The sequence below is a fragment of the Narcine bancroftii genome, chromosome 3, assembly GCF_036971445.1.
Source record: "Narcine bancroftii isolate sNarBan1 chromosome 3, sNarBan1.hap1, whole genome shotgun sequence".
NCBI lineage: Eukaryota > Metazoa > Chordata > Chondrichthyes > Torpediniformes > Narcinidae > Narcine > Narcine bancroftii.
This window is the reverse complement of record NC_091471.1, coordinates 343896021-343918225: the sequence shown is the minus strand read 5'-3', so window position 1 is coordinate 343918225 and position 22205 is coordinate 343896021. Positions and strand designations below refer to the sequence as shown.

Genomic DNA, 22205 nt, shown 5'->3' with positions numbered 1-22205 from the left:
TCACATTGGAGCAATATAAAACTTTGGTTAGATGGCACATGGCAAACTGTGTTCTTTTCTGGAACAAGGAAATGGAGGCTTAAGAAAGGGTACAGAAGAAATTTACTAGGATGTTGCCTGGATGAGATGCAAGGAGACTTGTGCCTTCATACCATCAGAGCCTAAAAGTCAGGCTCCAGATATTAGAGCAAGCACAAGGTGGTTACGGGAGGCTGAAGAACAGTTATAGGACTGCCTCATCAGTGGATTGGGAAGAGTTTAAGAACCCACCAAATCATTCAGGGTTTCCCTAACCCAGTGGTTCTCATCCTTTTTCTTTCCACTCACAGGCCACTTTAAGTCATCCCTATGCCATCGGTGCTCTGTGATTAGTAAGGGATTGCTTAAGGTGGTATGTGAGTGGGAAGTGAAGGTTGAGAATCACTGCTCTAGACCCAATTGTTACTGAAATGTTTTGCTTGAGAAAAATTGTCATTGGCCCATTTCCTTTGGAGTTCTGAAACCGTGCACATAACGAGTCAATGAGGTACAATTAAAACAGTGGTTTTCAAACTTTTTCTTTCCACCCACATACCACCTTAAGCATAGACCACCAATGGCATAGGGAATATTTAAAGTGGTAAGTGGATAGAGAGTAAAAGATTGAGAATCACTGGTGTAGATCAGATGTGGAGAGGTTAAGCAAATTTAAATTCCTGGGAGTCGACACGAATGTCAATGGGAAGATGCCTCTATTTTCTCAGGTGTTTGAAAACATTGGCAAACCTCTACAGATGTGGAGTGGAAAGTGTGCTGATTGGCTGCACTATTGCCAGGTATGGGGGAAATCCCTGCACAAGGTCATAGACACAGCCCAGTCAGTATATTTCAGGCAAAACCCTCACAGCATTGAGAAAATCTACATGGAACGCTGCCAACAGAGAGCAGCAAGGATCCACACAACCTAGGACTTGCTCTGTTCTCATTGCCGCCATCTGCAAAGGGGCATAGGTGTCAGAAGATTCGCACCACCAGGTTCAGGAACAGCTGCTACCCCTCCACCATCAGAGACTCGTTTAAGGACTTACTTTGCACATTATTTATTTTCTGTATTGCACAGTTGGTTTGCACTTCTCCCTTTTGTAGACCTATCTTTTCTTGAGTACCGTTGTTTGCACTACAGATGAGTAAAAATTCTGCATGGCCCACAGGTGTATGTACTTTGACTTGGCTTTCTCTGATGTGTCAGTGGCTGAGGAGAAACCTGACAGAAATTTATATAAAATTATAAGAGGTACAGACAGAGGAGATGCTCAATATTAGAGGACGTGCATTAAAGGTGAGAGGGACAAGTTCTTTTTACAAAGAGTGATTGGCTCCTGGAATCAGACACTACTGTCGTGTTTCTGGATGGACACAAGAGTATCAAAGGATATGGATCTTGTGCAGGCTGAAGTAATTTAGTTTAAAGGTAAAACACTCATGTCCGCAGACATCGTGGTTGAAGTAAAAGCCGGAGAAACTCAGCAGGTCAAACAGTGGACTTTACAGAACTAATGTTTTGGGCTTGAGCCCATCATCAAGGTGTGGAAAAATGTCAGCAGGCGCCCAAACCAAATGGTAGGGGGAGGAGCACGGACCTAAAGGCAGGAGGTAATGGGTGGATAAGGGATGGCTCTGGAGAGCTAAGGGAAAGATGACCAAGGGAAGGGAGGGAGAATGTATGTTGGCAGAAACTGGAGAAGTCGATGTTAATGCCTAAAACATGAAAGTCTGAAAGTGATTTAGTTTAATTTAGTGTCCTGATCAGCTCAGACAGCATGGGTCTGCTACTGAAATGTTTCCATTTAAATATTTCTGTTACCTTAATCTTGTAAATCTTTTTAACTCTCCATAGAACTACTCTTCCAAGTTCACTGCCTGAAAATTCTTAGTGTAATTGGCTGCATCAATAGTTTAAGAATTCACAAATACCAGGAATCTCTTTGAACTAGCACCTGATAGAAATCACAGACCTAAGGGGATGGTCGTGTCAGAGAGATTGTTGTGGGCCCCTTTCTGTAAAGTGTGCAAGACGCGACCCATTTCACCAGTAACTGCAAATTCCAGGAAAATAGGATTAATGGCTACAGTTCCCAGTAAGTTTTGAACCAAATGTCAAACTAATTTAGGCCACTTCTTAAGGGATATTAATTAGGATCAAGCAATTAAATAAGACTGAAGAAAGTGTTCAAATTCTTCCAAATATCAGCTGGATGAGGTCAACCAAATCAAGTCTCTACACACATATATATGTGTGTGTATGTGTGTATGTATCTGTATAAATATATGTACACATTCCAATGACTAAATACTTGCATTAGTTGTTTCCTGCAATCTTTGTGGCATTCAATGCCTCATCAGATCTTCTGACACCTATGCCCCTTTGCAGATGGCGGCAATGAGAACAGAGCAAGTCCTAGGTTGTGTGGATCCTTGCTGCTCTCTGTTGGCAGCGTTCCATGTAGATTTTCTCAATGGTGTGAGGGTTTTGCCTGAAATATACTGACTGGGCTGTGTCTATGACCTTGTGCACGGATTTCCCCATACCTGGCAATAGTGCAGCCAATCAGCACACTTTCCACTCCACATCTGTAGAGGTTTGCCAATGTTTTAAATCTGATTTGGTTCAAGGCAGAACTGGGTGCTACAATTCATTTTATCCTTCCCACAACATAAACTCCTATGAAGTGGAAATAAAAATCCTTCCAAGAGAAAATGTGCTTTCATCAGGAATGACACAATTTTTTCTGTGTCCAAAGACACTTCATAACTATGTGATACTCAACAACTACAGAAGAATATGTCCTGCTCTTTCCACAATCATCTTGTCAATAACATCTAGAAAAAAAAATATATATTTTGTTCCCAATACCCACTTCTCCTGTGCACAATTAAATTCCACACCCAAGTTATATCTGCAGCTACCTTAAGGAAGCAAAGTTCTGAGATATTTTAAAAAAATTTGTTTTACAGATATTCAAAGTTTGCTAATTAATCTGCATGCTCTAACATTAAGCAAATTTTATTCTTAATCCTGGCATAGTATTGGTTACAATTGATCAGATGTAGAAGAATGGTGCTGTGTCTCATTTCATACGTAGAATAAGGATAATTAAGGATTCTTGAGTTGGGCTTCTATCCAAGGTAAACATTTTACCAGCCTAGTTGCTTTACTAAAGAGTAAAATGATGCACAAACTACTTTGACACATTAAGGTTTCAAAAATGTACTGACAAAAATCTACTCTTACAAAATAAAATTAATTGGGCATTTTACAGTCTAGACTTTCCTACCAAGATGACAATATAAAATAGGAATGGCCTGTCAAACCTGCTCCACCATTCAATAAGATTCCGTCTGTTCCCCATTACCCCAAATTGCCCTACTCTTCATAAATCTTATTTATTCGTGTCTTAAAACAGTCAGTGATGCAGCCTCTACTTCACTCTTGAGCAGATAATTCCACAAATTCACTACATTCACATTTCATCTCCAGCATGCTCTTCATTTCTGCACTGCTTTGTGCATAAACACACACTAACCTGCTGTACTTGTGCAGTTAGTCAGCAATTCTTTCCAGAAATAGATGCTAAATATTCAGCCTAGTATTGTACTGATTTCAGCTTCGACCTATACTCAACAATTATTGCAAGCAATGAACTTCAATGTACTTGCATAGCTCTATAAACCTTCAATTTTATTCCAAATTAAATTTCAAAATTAAAATCTGTGTGGTTTTAACTATTTAAAGTTCCATAATTTGAAGGATGCCAATTCAAAGTTGGTTTAATTTAAACACTGTAGATTTACAGTGGCTTTCTATCTTAAATACGTTTAGTTCCTCAGTTTCTGCAGAAATGATCATTTGAGGGATTACTGAACTCCTTTGGCACGAGAAAGATCTTCATGTCTGTGCTAATGGTTCCCAAATTACTTTCAAAATGAGTATCTGAATGTCTTTCAGCTTCTCCTTCATTTTAGTTGTGCACATTCCCTTTGGGGTGGGGGAATACACTCATAGTTTCACAAAACCTGGGATCGTGCTCATGTCAATCATCATGAAGCCATTTTGTACTAATCCCATTCATCAATCTTTGCCTTGATGACTTGGATGATCATCCAAATGCTCTTCTGAGTGAAAATTCCTCCCTTGTTCCTTCTAAAACTTGCTCTTCATCTTAATTCTATGCCCTATTGACTTGGACATTTCTGCCATATCTATACCTCAATTTTGTCTACCATTATTAAGTCCTCCCTCAGCCTGACCTCTTCCAATAAAATAAAACACAGCCTATCCAATCTCTCCTCATAATTGAAACATTTGATCCCAGACAACATCTGTACCCTCCCCAGCATGAACATCTAGCAGTGGGTCAGAATGTTTTATAAAGTTGAACCACAATGTACCTGCCCTTGTAAGCTATTATCCAGCTACTGAAGGCAAGCATTCCATAATCCTCTTTCTCCACCTTGTCTTGTCTGCCACCTTCGGGGATCTTTGGATTTGTACTCCAAGGTCACTTGCCCTTTATTCACCCATCCAAACATACTTAATAATATTTGTATAACAAACAGCAAAGGTCCCAGCACTAATCCCTGTGGTAGACCACTGGTTAAAGGCTTCTAATTTCAAAAGAAATTCTCCATTTCCCCCTGGCTCCAGATACCCAGTCAAATTTGGATCTAATTTGTTAACTTGTCTTGGATCTCTTGGGAAGTAACCTTCCACATGGATCCTTGTTAAAGACCTTGGTAAAGTCCATGCAATCAGATCAACAAGAAAATATCAAGATATTTAGTTATTCAAATAGCTCAATTAAAACAGTCAGGGAGTATTTTTCTGCCAACAAATCAATGCCAGCCTTTCCTATTGTCCCTTGTTTTTTTTTCCCCCGAACAATTTCCCCATCATTGGTGTTAGATTAGAACTATGATTACCTGCTGTTCTTCTTGAATAAAGACTACATTTGATGTCTTCCTGGCACTCTGGCTGTGGCAAATGATTTAATTATCTCCATCAGAACCCTAGCATTCTCTTCCTGTAGCAAGCAGCCTGTGGGACACCCAGTCAAACTTTAGGAACATCTAACTTCATGCCCAATAAGACATAACATCTTTCTTAATCACAGAGTGCACTGAAATCTTCATTCAATGCCTTTCTAAGTGTAAACAGTCAAAATATTTATTTAGAATCTTGCTCTCTGCAGATATTGACCCTTTATGAGCACCATTATGCTCTTAAAGCATAATCAAATGCTGTAGGATTTTCCTTAATAATTTTCTCTAATTTTTTTAAGCATTCCACTTGCACTCTCTAAACTCTAGAAGGATCACCAATGTTTTTGTGCTGATTGACTCCTATAGGGAAGAGCGCAAGGCCAACCTCCATAACTAATGTCACTTACCAGTTGTTGTCACTGAGACTTGCCATCACCTCATCCAATACCTCTGCATCAATGACATTATCATATGTTAAAAGCATTTCATACATCTGGCTGGCAGTGGTCTTCCTTATCTGTTCAAAACAGTTGTCACTTTTTTGAATATTTTAAACCACAATATCAAGCATTACATTAAATTCAAAAATTATTCAAAAAATTGTACACGTGGTATATATCTTCATTCTTCATTTTTTTTAGGGGTTTTCGGGGAGGGGAGGGAAAAATAAGAATGAAGAAAGAAGGGCTGGAGAATGCCAAGAGAATAAAGCATTTATAACAACCTCACTTCTTGGTAACCTCCAAATATTAGAATTTATCAGAGAGTTTATCAAACATACATCATGTAAATGATATTTATTTTGGAAACTATACGTAATCTTCCCTTAATATACAATTTCCATACGCAAATCTGTATCTGACTTCCATGATATTGCTATACATTTCCTAGATATTGCTAAAGCAATTTGCATAAATTCAATTTGATACATAATTTATAACCTTAATATTACTCAATAAAAATAACATTGGATCCTGTGGGAACTTGACCCCCACTCCTCCCCCCAATCCTTTCCAAAAAATTACCTACTTCTAACCGAAAGTATCTGACTTCAGGGCATTGACAAGTTGAATGCAAAAAAGTTCCAATCTCACATCCACAGCTAAAACATAAATCTGATATAACAGGAGTTGATCTTTTTAATGTTTGAAGTCAAATGTAATTGATGCAAAAAAATTTCGAGAAATTAAACCATTCATACCTATTTGATCATCAATATTATTCCATAATTTAGTCAGATGTTTCAAAATAGGTCCTTCTCTATTTCTGACTTGCAATTTAGAATTCCATTTAGAGATAACATTCTATAAATTTATTTCTCCTGCATTACTAAATTCTATATTAACCCATGCAGGAATTTTTATCTGAACTAAACAATGAATTAATAAATCTCAAAGGAGCAGCTTGAATTCTTGAAATGGGGAAGTAGTAAGTCCCCCAATTCAAACTTCCAAGTCAGTTTTTCCAAAGAAAAACAGTTGACATTAAATAAAACCATCTATCAGATTACTCAATTCACTAAAGTGATCAGATGAATGCCTCATTAATGTAAATTATTTAAAGCAAAAACCAGCAAAAGAAACATTTGCATAAATTACCATTATCCATTGTGAGATGTAATAATAATGTTAAAATAAATCTGTCACACGTTTTAGTCATAATTTTGGAGAATCAAGCATTGTTCTGTTAGTCATAATTTTGGAGAATCAAGCATTGTTCTGTTCAGAGGTCAATGAGTTTCTGTCATGCTGAATTATGTCCCATATATAGCAAAGAAATGTATCAGTGAAATTAGTATAAACTCATTAATTCTCTTCCCATTTTGTCAACCTGAACTTTTTTTCTTTCCTAAAAGGACTAAACTGTTTAACTCAATGATTTACTGATGGAATGAATTCCATACTTTGTATATCTTTTCTCCTTTCCTATTGAATTCATTTGTGATTTATGTTTTACTCATGATCCCTAATTTCTGATTCTCCCACTAAAGGAAACATTTGCAGCAATCATCAACCTTTGTCAAGTGCCTTTCGAGTAATACTTTATCAAAATCCAATCATACAACAATAACTAATGCTATTGTGATTAGTCAATTTCAGAACTTTACTAATGTGTTTGTGCTTTCCATTTCAGCCCATTCAGAGTGTCACAGGACAGGGTTAAAGGGTTAACACTGCATTTAGCCCCAAAGTTTGTAGAAAGGGAATTCGCTCACTTTTGCATCACTCCAGTACATCTATTTTCAGAATTAGTTGATGCAGATAGCTTTAAAGTTAGTTGTTTCAGTAACCAACTCCTCAAGGGAAAACATTTGTCATTGCTTTCTTATGGATAAACACTGAAGATTAAGATTCTTCCTGATCATTTCACTTTCCCTTTTGAAATTCACTAAAAATCCCTTTGAAGTCAAATAATTTATGCATCTGAAGACCTCATTTTCCTCAAAAATTGTCGTGTTTTGTATTTGTGCTAATTACCATTTTTATAAAATATTAAAATTCATGTAATTTTTATTGATCCGCAGACCCCATGATTTGCAAATTTAATTCACTCATGTTTTAACTGGATTTGAGTATTATAATTTGTGTAGAATTTGAAGTACGAGTATCTGGTAAGCACCCAGCTTTACGTACCCACCAAAGGTTCTATTGAGTTAATGTTAAAAATAGGTTTCAGGAACCTACATATAAAATAAGCATGCAGCTTGTGTATTTCAAATCAATGCAAATAACCGATGGTAAAGTATATTTAAAAATTGGAAGTCAAAATGATCTCATCCTGAAGTCCCACTTTCAATGCATTTGGTGACATGAATTTTCCTTTTTATAGAATTGTTTTAAATTTTATTTGTATTTAAATTTAGAAGCAGCACGGTAACGGGCCTTTCTAGCCCTGTGCTGCACGATTACACCCAAATGACCTTCAAACACTACATTTTGAAAGGTGGGAGGAAACCCATGCAGACACAGGAAGAACATACAAATAGACAGTGCCGGATTTGAACCCATTACAAAACAAACCTGGGCCTTTTTAGTAACCACATAACAAATGATCAGCTGTAGAGTACTAATGGCCAAACAATTAAATAGCTATTAAATCCCTATAATAAGCATTGATGGATTGATTGGGTGGCGTGGTTAGTGCTTTGCTACAAAAGTGCCAGCGACCAGGGTTTGAATCTGGTGCTGTTTGTAAGGAGTTTGTATGTTCTCCCCGATTTTTGGCAGATGCCTTGACACTCTAGTAGCGTGGAGTTTTATGCATAGTTGATTATTTGTAAAAGATATAACATTACACAATTCTAGCTTAAATTAGCGAATGCTTACTATTGGGAATGGGTAGCACAACAAGAACAAGAGCTGGAAGAGGATTTTTTTCCTGATATCACCTTGGAACTGAATAAGACCACAGAACCTGTAAGACAATCCAAATCAGAGTACATACATCATCATAATATTTTTCAAAACGTAAAAACAACGCGAGGAATGAAGCAGAAACACACTATATTTAAAGCTTTCATATATTTGCCAATATAACCCCACCCCTCCATTAATGGAGAAAAAATCTGGAAAAGAAATTCAAATTCCAGGAGCTCAAGTCATGCAGTGCTCCATCTTTTACAGATGTTTTCATTGTTGATCATAAAATTTTGGACCACACAAGAATTCCAAAGATGATCTCATTTTGATTTTTTTTTCCACAATTTAACTGTAAGCTGTAAAGTCTAAAAAGGACGAGGATTCTGATTTTTTTTTTTAATGATTCTTTTCATACTTAAAACTGTCTTGTGAAATTAACAATTTAGATTAACACTGAATCTTGCATGGGCTAGCTCTGTTTTTTCTTCCCATCAACTTGCATTTACTTGATTGAGATCCCAGATTCTTATCTTACTAAACAGTGCACACATTTGATCCTCTAAGACACAAATTGTCAGAAACACAAATTCTCACAAATGAGTCTCTTTAAGATCGGTGACACGACAAGCTTTATTCACAAGTCTGCAGAGTTGGACTCAACCGGCTTCTCGCCAAGTCAAGCCCCGATACATACAGTGCGTTGTTTTTTATACAATTTGCTTGTCCTTCGGCATCTCCACTACACTGCTTTAATTGGTTAGTTTTTGCAGAATCATCCTGATTACGCTTGTACTTGTTTAGTATCATGTTAGTCACGCACACCACGATCATTCATGACCTCTGCTCACACCAAATCCTGTTTTTCACTCTTTATCAATCTTTGGCTCCTGCGTGTCTCTCTGTAGTTAAATCTGTTGCAAGTCTGTTGTAACATTTTCCAGCTAAACTCTAGTGGTTAGCCCCCTTTTATGACTAATCATCACATTTTAACTTAAACCCTTTTTAACCCAAATTCTCTATCTATAACACAAAATAATAAAACAAAGCATACAAAGACAGAATCATCTGTCAGAAATAAATTGCAAATCCAATATATTTGAAACCTTGAAGTATAAAATCACTATTCATTACCCAAATAAGATTCAGAATTTTTAAAAAATGTGGAAAAAAGACTGGACAAGACATTGGTTAAGAGCAATTTAGGAAAGCTATCATTAACCATTTAGGAGGGAAAGAATGCAGAAAGCATTCAGAGAATGTTACTGGGATTTTAATTATAATGAGTTAAACAAGGAAAACTGCAGCTGATGGGTTAAGTACAATACACAGATATGTTGGAGAAACTCGGCAGGCCACACCGCATCTATATGCCTGCCATGGGTTACCCTTTACTTTCTATAGATGCGGTGAGGCCTGCTGAGTTTCTCCAGCACTTTTACGTATTTTAATCATAGGAACTGGCTGGGATATTTCTCTCTAAAACCTAGGAAGCTCACCAGTGGGGAGTACCTTGGAGAGGTATACTAAATCATCAGGGCCATGGATAAGGTAAATAATCTTTTTCAGGATGAAAAATCTAAAATGAGAGAAAATGGATTAAATGAGAGATTAAAAGGGACCAGAGGGGCACCTTTTGTCCTACACACAAGGTACTGAGTAAGTGAAAAGAGCAGCTAGAAACAGCGGTAGGGGCAGTGTAAGGTTCAAAAGATATTTCGACAAGTAAATGTAAAGGGATATGGACAAATGTGCAAACGTGCCTAGCTTGGTAAGACAACTTGCACCAAAGGGCCTTATTCCAAGCTGTAAGAAAAATGCTCCAACGCCAAGACTCTAAATTTGGAATTAATCTAATGGACCATCAATTTTCACAATAAGAACATAGGACATTAAAACCTAGAGCACAGCATATGTCCTTCAGTCCACAGTGTTGTGTTGATCTAGAATTCCCGACTGCATAACCTTTCATTTTTCTCAGTTCCATGTACCTGTGTGATGGTCTCTTGAAAGATCCTTTTGTATCTGCCTCCACCTCCGTTGCCAGCAGCACATTCCATACACCCATCACTGAGTGGAAAAACGGCTCTTGTATCGCTCCCTGTACTTACTCCCAAACTGTTTAAAACTGTGCCACCTGGTGTTTGCTATTTCAGCTGTAGGGAAAAGTTTCTGGCCGTCCACATGATCAATGTCTCTCTCTCTCTCTCATCATGTTGTACACCTCTATCCGGTCACTCCTCATCCACCATTGATTCAAGGAGAAAAGACCAAGTTCACTCAACCTCTTATGGCATGCTCTCCAATCCAGGCAACATCTTTGTAAATCTCCTCTGCACCTTCTCAAATGCATCTACCTCTTTTCTATAATAAGGTAACAATATTCCGTAGGGTGTCACCAAGGTCTTGTACTTCCCATGGTTAATGAAGGCCAACATACCTTACGCCTTCTTAACACTCTCAACCTGTGCAGCAGCTTTGAGTGTCCTATAGCCATGGACCCTAAGATCTCCCAGTTTGTACACACTGCTCAGAGTCTTCCCATTCTGCCTTCAAACTTAGGGAAAAAAAGCCACCACACTTTTTCTAGGTTAAACTCCATCTGCAACTTCTCAGCCCATCTCTACATCCTATCAATGTCCCTTTGTAACCTCTGGCAACTATCCAGACTATCTGCAACACCATTCACTTAATTTCATAATTTAAAAAAAAATTCAGGTGAACATGCCATTAAATTTACATAAATCAAAATGGCAATCAAAGTTGTATCAGAAATTTGTACATGCCAGTCCAATCAAGAAACCAAAAGATTTTTAGAAAATATTGGCAAAATTACTTCTCTCCTTGTTTCCAGAAACTTTATTCTAAAATGAAGTTGCATGAGAATCCTAACGATTACCCTGGACAATGAAGACTTTGCTTCCTGACACTTTTGGGTGTACAGTATTTTGTGGATTTTGAGCTGCTGATCATTAAAACTTTCCTATATTTTTATGATTTCCTGTCCTATTTTAGTCTATTTCAAGCATACAAAACCATGGGGCAACACGTCATTGACAATTGAATTTCTGCTTGGACTTCTTTCCTTGATCTTTTTGCAGTCAGTGACGAACAATGCGACCATGGAAAAGCGGTGTCAAGGCAACTGAAATCCATCAATGCTGGCCAACTATTGTTGGACACTGACACAAGAGACATTAGATGCTGAGTAGAAATGAAAATCAGCGGCAAAACATTTTTAGGTCAGTTAAATTAATGCATTATGTCAGCATCATTATGCAATTAAACATGCTAAATTCAATAAAAGTTAATTTAATGTTTCTCCAACTACCTATGTGATACATCAAATCTTTGTATTCATCTTGAAGTTATCTATCATAACCCTCAATTTCTTTTTGGAAGCTAACCTTCTGAAAAAATGTGTTCAGTTTTATCTTCGACCAATGTAATACTTTAACAGCCACTCAACTCTGCTTCTCACTAGTTATGCATCTCAATTTCACAACTGTTTTATCCAGTATGCTGTATGTATCACCAATTTCTTAAATTATCGTTTTTTTCTGCCCTTTAATTTTTTTTAAAGTAAATAGTTAATTACTTTCACTGTTAAACCCATATTTGCCAAATTAATTCAAAGAAAAATTAATAGTTATATTAATTCAATAATTTGTTTCTCATGTGGATTAAAGAACTGTCTAATGTAGTTCCATCCATTTTTTTGTACTTGTACATACATGAGATGACTTGTTATGTGTTTTCCTTAAAATTTTGTATGTTAAACTCCATAATTTTTTTTCTTTTAAATATTTTTTATTAAGAAAAATGCAGATATATAGCTTTCAAGAAAATAACCTGCTGCTTTTACTTTCCCATGGGAAATTAGCATGTCAAAGAATATGAAGCTTATTCTAAACCTGTATGGACGTGCTCTGAGGTTTCTCTTCATTAATTCTGTCATTACCACTGTTTATACATGTCATAGGTTGTAAGTATATAATTACCTAAAAACTGTAATGCTACACTGCTACTGCCTGTTGAAAAGAAAGACTGTCCCATGCATTTCTTTGATTTTTGTTTTGCACTACTAATGTTGCACTTGTAAAATGAAATACACGCAAGGGTTATCTACTAATAAGCAATATCTATATCTGAGAATGTATTGTAACAATATTAATATGGGGCGAATTTATAAGATTTAGAGTAGGTTACATACGAACACACATTTTTAAAACAAATCTTATTTGAAAGACTGAAGAAATACTGAAGATCACTGGAGAATGTAAGCACCTTTCACAAATAGGTGTAAACTGAGGTCATAAAATACTTGACAATTGTCTTGCTGGAGTCATGCTGTCTACCAGTACCCTTTCTGCAGAGTGCACAGAAAGGTCCATCTTGGGTTGTTTACCTAAGATAACAACAGATGGGAGCAGAAGGAAGAACTCCTGTAGCTTGCTGGAGAAGGTGGGGGTTTTGCAAGATGTGAGTCACATGCTCTCTTTGGAGTTTCAGTTGGAAAAGAAAGACAGTCGAGTTAATAGCTCAGTCAGTCAGTGTGTGGGACACTGACAAGTAACTGAAAAGTGCAATCCAGGAAAATCTGTTTGAAACTGATGAAAGCAAGTTCCAGAGCAGTAGGTGGCTGGAAGTGTTATCTGTCTGATGTTTCTCTTGAAATAGAGGAAGGAATGGAACTCTGTGGTAGCTTGAAGAAAGAAGTTACCATCTGGAAGACCCTGATGGGGCAAATTTCATCAGCGAGATCCTGAGGTGACTCGTGGTGGTACTCAGTTGTGAAAATTGTGGAGCAACAAATATCTCTCTCTGCAAACCCTACAAGAACTTTCCTGAGCAGTAAACATTTACCTTTCAAGCACCAAAGCCTAGTGAACTTTATACATGTTAAATTCTGTGCACAGTATGGTGATTGCCTGCAACCAGAGAACTTGGAAGAAAAAAATCCACACACACATTAAATACGCCTGTGTTTATAATTAGAAGGGGGTAATTTGGGTTAGTATTAAGTATAGAGATAAGTTAATGTTTGATTCTATTTTCATGTTTGAAGTTGATTAAAAATAACTTTTGTTTTAAAAACTAGTTGTCTTGGTGAATGTCTATTGCTGCTGGGTTTTGGGGTCCTTTGGGCTCGTAACAGCATTAAGCAAAAAGAGTGTACTTTTAATTGGTTTGTATAATGAGATGTGCATGGTACTGCTTAGGCATACTATGTTAAAGACGATTGGCTGCACAGTAAGTTTTGACATTAAAGTTTAATCCCTACAAAAGCTATCATGTAATTTTAAATATATTCAGGTTAGCACACTAATAAGGCAAGTATGGAGTTTTCTTTGGCATATTTCCTCTTCCCATGTTTGACGGGATCAGTCAAGATGCCTGATGGCCAAGGGAGATTTCTCCTCTTGTTCTCAGGAGAATTAAAAAAAATAGGGAAGAGCACCGTTGAAATCCTACAAGAAGTCCATGGACCAGACATCAGCTCAAGATGGACCAGGAGAAATGCACTGATGCAGCTACGCCCACATCATCAAAGCCGACTTAATTTTAGTCTGCAAAGAATTTTTATTTTAAAATATCTGCCCCATATTTAATAAATAAAGCAAAATAAGATCCATTTCCAATAGAAAAGTAGTATCAAAGTCAATTTCTACAGTAGAAATGCAAATTTGCTTTTGTTAAAAAGAATGGATTTTTTTGGCCATTGGCACGAGTTACACATTTGATGCAGAAATAAATAGAAAAGTCATTATCGCTTGCAAGATGATGATATCACAACGCACAATTCATATCTCTGGCTAGGTTCAGTCATTTTTGTTTTAAGGTTCACCACTGCATTTTGAAACCTATTTTTTAAATCATTATGATGGGCAGCTTCGTGAACAAGCGACTTAGCAACTTAATAGTAAAGATCATTTCATTCTGTGTTACCTCCCGTATAAAATTGAAAGTGCTTTGTTGACTGATAGTTTACAAGTACTAATTTGCAAATATACTACAATGGTAGTTGAACAGAAAATTATGCAGGAGGGAATATTATTAAAGCAGTTAGTACATGTGATCTTTCCCAAAATCATTGTTTACATATCTGACAGCTTCGAATGTATTTCCCTTTCCACTTGAGGTTAAATTATTTTACTATTCAGTGAACAATTCCAAGTAGTAACATTTTATTTCTCCCAACCTGATCACTGGGTTTCACTATACTAGCTTTAAGTCCTGATTTGAAAGCTTTTAATCTATTTGAGATAGGAGATCAAGGAATAGGTGTGAGACAATATTTATATGTATCAAAAATCTTTCCGACAAACTAGCATAATAGCAGTCGAGGTGTTAACAGCCGAGATGCTCATAATATTTCATACAAAGTTATTAGCAAAACAACCATTAAAACGTTGTATTGAATGGTGTTGAATTCCTGTCCATGCTGCATTAATCTAGGTAGTATAAAGAATCCTGTGTACAGAAACCTGAAATGATTTGGTTAACATAAGCTCAATCAAAGCAATGGTGTAGGAATTTTAAAAGAAAAACCCTGTGGAAATCTGTTCTTACTCACACTGAAATGCTAGCTCGAAGTTTCTGGACATCTTTGGATTTCTTGATTTCCTCCTTGCAGAGTGAGAGTAGCTCTTCAGCATAATAGTGACTGAGAAACAAACAGAAAGAAAATATCAAAAATGCAGAGGAAGTCTATCTACTCCTTCTTCAGAGTATAACCAGGGTACTACTGTGCATTTTTGCTTTGTCCTTGTCCTTTTTTCAAGACTTTTTCTTATCAACAATAATCCAAAAACATTCAAATTGGAGAAAAAGTTGTCCACGGGACAAATGGAAAGACAAAGAGATGGAGGATCACTGCATGAACACAAGAGATCTGATACTGCAAAACAAAAGGGATGTCCCAACTAGACGTAAGGGATGGATCGACAAGAAAGGAACTGCAAAATGAGTACATGTTTATGACCATTTTCTGTCATCTCAATAGTACAGTGAACTGTTTCGGCTGGAGAGAATAGTGGGAGCACTGGCTGCTGGGAAGAGAGGAGATAAACGGGCAGATGTTGCATTTATTAACAAAAATTGGTTCTCGTTTTAATGTAATAGAGACAGTATTTGTCATTTGTGGCGGTTGTTCTCAAAAGTAGAGGCAAATTACTGCATCATGGCGCATCCCTGTACAGTCAACAAATGTTTCCTCTCAACTTCCTGGTTACTCTTCACTTTAGTGCAACACTAAAATCTGCATACACTGTGATTGTAGTAAAAACACAAAAGAGCTGGAGGAACTCAGCAGGTCTTGCAATGTCCATAGGAAGTAATGATACCTTGAAGGGCTCAGGCCCAAAACACCTGTGACATATCTTTACCTCCTACGGATGAAAACACTGAGCTAACTGTTCCATTCCCCTGGTGTTTAAGATCCATACTTGTAGAATTAAATTATTTTTCCTTAGAAACAATTCTTTCAAAAATTAGAGCTTATTGAGACATGATTTAAATAAATCTATGATTTTATTTTCATTCATTCTACAGTACTTTCAGAGTTGCGTGCTTTGTGAATGTGTCCATGGTTCCAGAGAACAGCTTCAAGGTATGAATGTTGTACATTCTATTGTACAATAGAATAGCATAGGATGACAAGGTGTCATTTTAATTGAACTTCTGCCCCAGTGTTTTGTAGTGATTTACCTGGAAGCACTCCACAATAAATTCCACTTGTTCTCTCTTTGCATCCCTGCACCTCTATCCCATCAATCACATTACATGATCACAGCAAAAGATTATATAACAGGAATATTGAGCATGACAGCAGTGGAATCTTGATCAAAACCTCCATCTGATGTCAAGGTTGCTTCGGTCAACTCCAGGATACATAACAATGCCAACCTAATAGAAATTCAAATGGCAAAATGCTTAAATCCCATTTTTATAAGTTTTAAAATATCTTTAAAGATATGCAAAGATGGTACCAATGAAAATAGTCATAAACTGGGATAAGAATGAATCTATAAAATAGCAAGAGACCGTTGTTGCTTAATAATACACACTTTTCATCTGCTATGAAAATATCGAAGCATCCATTAACCAGCATCTGGTCGAGCATCTTGAGCAGGGGAATAGACACCCTGAAAAATATTAATAACATGGAAAAAGGAAGATAATTAATATTGGAGCTTTGTGGAAAATCAATTTAAAATGGAAAATTCTGAGATTAATTTAACTGAATAAATCATTTACAATTCAGTGGTTCATCAGCATGTGGAGTAAAACATCAAAGTGGAATAGAACATTCTTTATAGCATTAAAAACAGCCGATAAAATTGAACTAAAACTGTTTTACAAGAGGCTCTAGGTTTTGATGTTCTATATGCCATTCATGCAAAGAGGCATTTCCCCTATTATCTGCAGCCATTATAAGGAGGAGGGATGGAAGGCAGTGGGGTGGAAGAAAATTTAGGTTGGGCTAAAAAGATCACCAAGCTTGGGGAGTGTGAAGATTGAGGAAAATGGATGGATCCTAAGTGGACATGTAGTCATTTAAAAGATTAAAAAGTGGAGATATGGAAGGATACTGCAGCTTGGGATAGGGGGATGGACTGGTATGGGGGGATGGACTGGTATGGGGGGATGGACTGGTATGGGGGGATGGACTGGTATGGGGGGATGGACTGGTATGGGGGGATGGACTGGTATGGGGGGATGGACTGGTATGGGGGGATGGACTGGTATGGGGGGATGGACTGGTATGGGGGGATGGACTGGTATGGGGGGATGGACTGGTATGGGGGGATGGACTGGTATGGGGGGATGGACTGGTATGGGGGGATGGACTGGTATGGGGGGATGGACTGGTATGGGGGGATGGACTGGTATGGGGGGATGGACTGGTATGGGGGGATGGACTGGTATGGGGGGATGGACTGGTATGGGGGGATGGACTGGTATGGGGGGATGGACTGGTATGGGGGGATGGACTGGTATGGGGGGATGGACTGGTATGGGGGGATGGACTGGTATGGGGGGATGGACTGGTATGGGGGGATGGACTGGTATGGGGGGATGGACTGGTATGGGGGGATGGACTGGTATGGGGGGATGGACTGGTATGGGGGGATGGACTGGTATGGGGGGATGGACTGGTATGGGGGGATGGACTGGTATGGGGGGATGGACTGGTATGGGGGGATGGACTGGTATGGGGGGATGGACTGGTATGGGGGGATGGACTGGTATGGGGGGATGGACTGGTATGGGGGGATGGACTGGTATGGGGGGATGGACTGGTATGGGGGGATGGACTGGTATGGGGGGATGGACTGGTATGGGGGGATGGACTGGTATGGGGGGATGGACTGGTATGGGGGGATGGACTGGTATGGGGGGATGGACTGGTATGGGGGGATGGACTGGTATGGGGGGATGGACTGGTATGGGGGGATGGACTGGTATGGGGGGATGGACTGGTATGGGGGGATGGACTGGTATGGGGGGATGGACTGGTATGGGGGGATGGACTGGTATGGGGGGATGGACTGGTATGGGGGGATGGACTGGTATGGGGGGATGGACTGGTATGGGGGGATGGACTGGTATGGGGGGATGGACTGGTATGGGGGGATGGACTGGTATGGGGGGATGGACTGGTATGGGGGGATGGACTGGTATGGGGGGATGGACTGGTATGGGGGGATGGACTGGTATGGGGGGATGGACTGGTATGGGGGGATGGACTGGTATGGGGGGATGGACTGGTATGGGGGGATGGACTGGTATGGGGGGATGGACTGGTATGGGGGGATGGACTGGTATGGGGGGATGGACTGGTATGGGGGGATGGACTGGTATGGGGGGATGGACTGGTATGGGGGGATGGACTGGTATGGGGGGATGGACTGGTATGGGGGGATGGACTGGTATGGGGGGATGGACTGGTATGGGGGGATGGACTGGTATGGGGGGATGGACTGGTATGGGGGGATGGACTGGTATGGGGGGATGGACTGGTATGGGGGGATGGACTGGTATGGGGGGATGGACTGGTATGGGGGGATGGACTGGTATGGGGGGATGGACTGGTATGGGGGGATGGACTGGTATGGGGGGATGGACTGGTATGGGGGGATGGACTGGTATGGGGGGATGGACTGGTATGGGGGGATGGACTGGTATGGGGGGATGGACTGGTATGGGGGGATGGACTGGTATGGGGGGATGGACTGGTATGGGGGGATGGACTGGTATGGGGGGATGGACTGGTATGGGGGGATGGACTGGTATGGGGGGATGGACTGGTATGGGGGGATGGACTGGTATGGGGGGATGGACTGGTATGGGGGGATGGACTGGTATGGGGGGATGGACTGGTATGGGGGGATGGACTGGTATGGGGGGATGGACTGGTATGGGGGGATGGACTGGTATGGGGGGATGGACTGGTATGGGGGGATGGACTGGTATGGGGGGATGGACTGGTATGGGGGGATGGACTGGTATGGGGGGATGGACTGGTATGGGGGAGGGGGTGAAGTGATGATCATTAACAATAAATAATTAAAGTAGCAGTTTATCTGGAGATGATGATGTTGTATCTGATTCCCTGGTAGACTGTAGTCTACAGAAGTTCCCCCAGCAGATTGCATTGGGCAGTAGCCTTGGTTGGGTTAAGATCTGTACGAGTTCAAGGTCTGAAGAGGCCACGTGCTAATGAGGTTTGGGTAAGTAACATTGACAAGAATGTTGTTCGCTAACTAGTGTAAAACAAGTGACAAGCAATGCTGGTATTGCAATGTTTGAGATGCCACTTATTCTTTGCCAGCATCGAAGTGGGTAGAAACATCTTATGGCCAAAAACTACACCATACTAAAAGTGTATTTTCCAAACAGTAAGTGAACTATATACATTTAAAATGTCTACCCTACCTGTTATTATATAAATTATCCTTAAAGATTTGTATTAAGGTTCCACAAAACTTATTCATGGCTTCTCGATCATTGCAAATTGTTTTCAGATAGTCAAAGAGTGACTGAGCTGAATATCGCACCTAAAATAGAAAGCAAATCATACAGTTTTACAGAATTCATTTGTTAAAACTTTAGACACTGATACATTAAAGCACAAATTTATGGCAATCATTAGTGATGTTCCTTTTATTGTTATTGAGTCAGATCATGCAAAACGGAACACTGCTTCACCTTAGAATGTAATAAGGTTATGAAAAAATATTATAAACTAAGCAAAACCATACCTCTTTATTATTCAGTTTCTCCAGTGTTTGAGATTTGCAGAATTTAATCAGTACAAGTAAAAATTGCACTGGTACGCATCCATTCCATTTCCAGCACTTGCCCTATCCTCCCATCAAAAGCAGAGATAGTTGTTCCAAACTTTCATCCCATCATTGTCTCTGCTTTATTTTTCCATTTCTACCAACACTTTTTTTCTCAGCACCTTCCTGTACAAATGCAGCAGATACATCATCCACCTTTTTAAAAATCTCCTCCTAATCTATTGGAAGTGTAGCATACAACAGCCTTTGTTTCCCAAGATGCATCTTCTTCGGCAGTGCTGGTTGCTGGACATATCTGGGACGTATAAGCAGTTCATTAGTCATTTAGCAGTCTCACTGCCCATTGGGCAGAAGCGGTTTCTTAGCCTGGTGGTTTGTCTCGCTGCCCATTGGGCAGAAGCGGTTTCTTAGCCTGGTGGTTTGTCTCGCTGCCCATTGGGCAGAAGCGGTTTCTTAGCCTGGTGGTTTGTCTCACTGCCCATTGGGCAGAAGCGGTTTCTTAGCCTGGTGGTTTGTCTCGCTGCCCATTGGGCAGAAGCGGTTTCTTAGCCTGGTGGTTTGTCTCGCTGCCCATTGGGCAGAAGCGGTTTCTTAGCCTGGTGGTTTGTCTCGCTGCCCATTGGGCAGAAGCGGTTTCTTAGCCTGGTGGTTTGTCTCGCTGCCCATTGGGCAGAAGCGGTTTCTTAGCCTGGTGGTTTGTCTCGCTGCCCATTGGGCAGAAGCGGTTTCTTAGCCTGGTGGTTTGTCTCGCTGCCCATTGGGCAGAAGCGGTTTCTTAGCCTGGTGGTTTGTCTCGCTGCCCATTGGGCAGAAGCGGTTTCTTAGCCTGGTGGTTTGTCTCGCTGCCCATTGGGCAGAAGCGGTTTCTTAGCCTGGTGGTTTGTCTCGCTGCCCATTGGGCAGAAGCGGTTTCTTAGCCTGGTGGTTTGTCTCGCTGCCCATTGGGCAGAAGCGGTTTCTTAGCCTGGTGGTTTGTCTCGCTGCCCATTGGGCAGAAGCGGTTTCTTAGCCTGGTGGTTTGGCTTTGATACAGGAATTGCTGGAAGGTGCAATGTGCAGGGTGGTAGGGGTCCTTAATTATTTTGTGAGCCTTCTTCAGACAACGATCCTGGTAGATCACATCGGTGGGGGGAATGCAGGGATGATGAGTGTTTCCTGGATACATGGCATTCATTGTGAAAAAATTCTTTGCAAGATGCACAGTGAGTTACATATTGAGGGAAAGGAAACCTTTATGATAATGAAAATGCCTAGATCATTAAGGGAAGTCCTTGTGGCCATGTGAATGCAGTCTGAACTGGCATGTAACAAGCAATGCTGGTATATCCCAATGTTTGGGATGCCATCATGTGTTCAGGAGCAGAGAGACTGGTGGTTTCCCTCCCTCATGGAGAAGTGATCAGTCATTTGGGAGATATGATGGATCTGCTGCATTGATTTGTAAAGATCCTGCAGTAAGGAATGTGACCTTAGCTCCAGGTCTGCTTGCAGCATTCCACTCATCTTAGTGACAAGTGCTTTAGAAATACTGAACCTGTAAATACATTGTTCCTAAGTTAAGTCAAAATACAGTGTGCAATTCGTGAGTCATTTCTTCCTGAATAAGTATGTCTTTGTATCCTGTCCAGATATATATTTTTTAAAATAATTTTTTAAGTCTCCATTGGTTTTTGTGCACTCAAAGGACTTTGAAAGGTGATATGAAGGTGCCTGATATTTCATTATTTAATTTTCAGCATCTGGGTTTCACTGGCAAAGCCAGCTTTTATTGCCATTTATTAATTGCTCGAGATGGTGGTAGCGAGCTTCAATTCATCGGTTGAAAATTGGGAAGGGTATAGAACCAGTGACAATAAAGGAATGGTCATATATTTCTAGGACAGGATGGTGCTTAATTTGGAAGGGAACCTGCAGAAAAAGTATCTCTTGCAGGGCTGCTACTGAGATCTGAGAAGGGGGCTTAAGAGGGTCTGTGGAACAGCCTGGGTGATTAATAGCAGTATATTTTGTAGGTAATGCCTAATGTAGCCATCATCTGCCGCAGTAGAAAGTGGGATTAAATGTTTAGGATGGTTTATGAAGCCCTTTGTCCAGAATGGTGCTGAGTTTCATTGGTACAGCACTCATCTGGATAAGTAAGAAAATTCCACAACACTCATGTTGTGCCCTCTAGATAGTGGAAGGCTTGAGGAGCCAAGAGATTAGTCACTTGCCACAGAATACCCAGCCTGTGACCTGCTTTTGTAACAGGGTTGTTATGTAGCTGGTCAGTGGCAAATCCCAAGACATTGTTGGTGGTGTATTCAGCAGCACTAAGGCCACTGAATCTCAAGGGCAACTCTCTTTTGTTGAAGGTGATCATTGCCTGGCACTGTTGTCATGTTGATATTAATGTTAATTGCCACCTAGCAGTCATGTTTGAATGTTGCCTTGGTATTGCTGTCTGCAGGCATGCATTGTTCCATTTGCTGAGTAATTGCAAATAAAACTGAACATGGTGCAGTCATAGAACATCTTTAGT

The 22205-nt window shown here is 39.8% G+C and overlaps 2 protein-coding genes across 11 annotated transcripts in view; one reads left to right on the top strand and one right to left on the bottom strand.

Moving 5' to 3' along the window:
* The window catches only part of b3gntl1 (UDP-GlcNAc:betaGal beta-1,3-N-acetylglucosaminyltransferase-like 1), a 392999-nt gene extending 381009 nt beyond the window's left edge, over window positions 1–11990 (top strand). For 4 of the 8 annotated variants that reach the window (XR_011354724.1, XR_011354725.1, XR_011354729.1 and 1 more), the window contains one exon: window positions 11477–11986. The gene's annotated coding sequence lies outside the window, so the exon portion shown is untranslated. Of the gene's footprint in view, window positions 1–11476 lie in introns of all 8 variants that reach the window. The other 4 variants (XR_011354721.1, XR_011354727.1, XR_011354728.1 and 1 more) reach the window with 2 other exon arrangements.
* tbcd (tubulin folding cofactor D) overlaps window positions 1–22205 on the bottom strand; it is a 249163-nt gene that overhangs the window by 3962 nt on the left and 222996 nt on the right. For all 3 annotated transcript variants that reach the window (XM_069929534.1, XM_069929536.1, XM_069929533.1), the window contains 5 exons: window positions 19317–19438; window positions 16445–16522; window positions 14953–15042; window positions 8346–8433; window positions 5427–5536 (listed from right to left, as the gene is read on the bottom strand). In XM_069929534.1, coding sequence (XP_069785635.1) covers window positions 5427–5536; window positions 8346–8433; window positions 14953–15042; window positions 16445–16522; window positions 19317–19438 — 488 coding nt within the window. The remainder of the gene's footprint in view (window positions 1–5426; window positions 5537–8345; window positions 8434–14952; window positions 15043–16444; window positions 16523–19316; window positions 19439–22205) is intronic.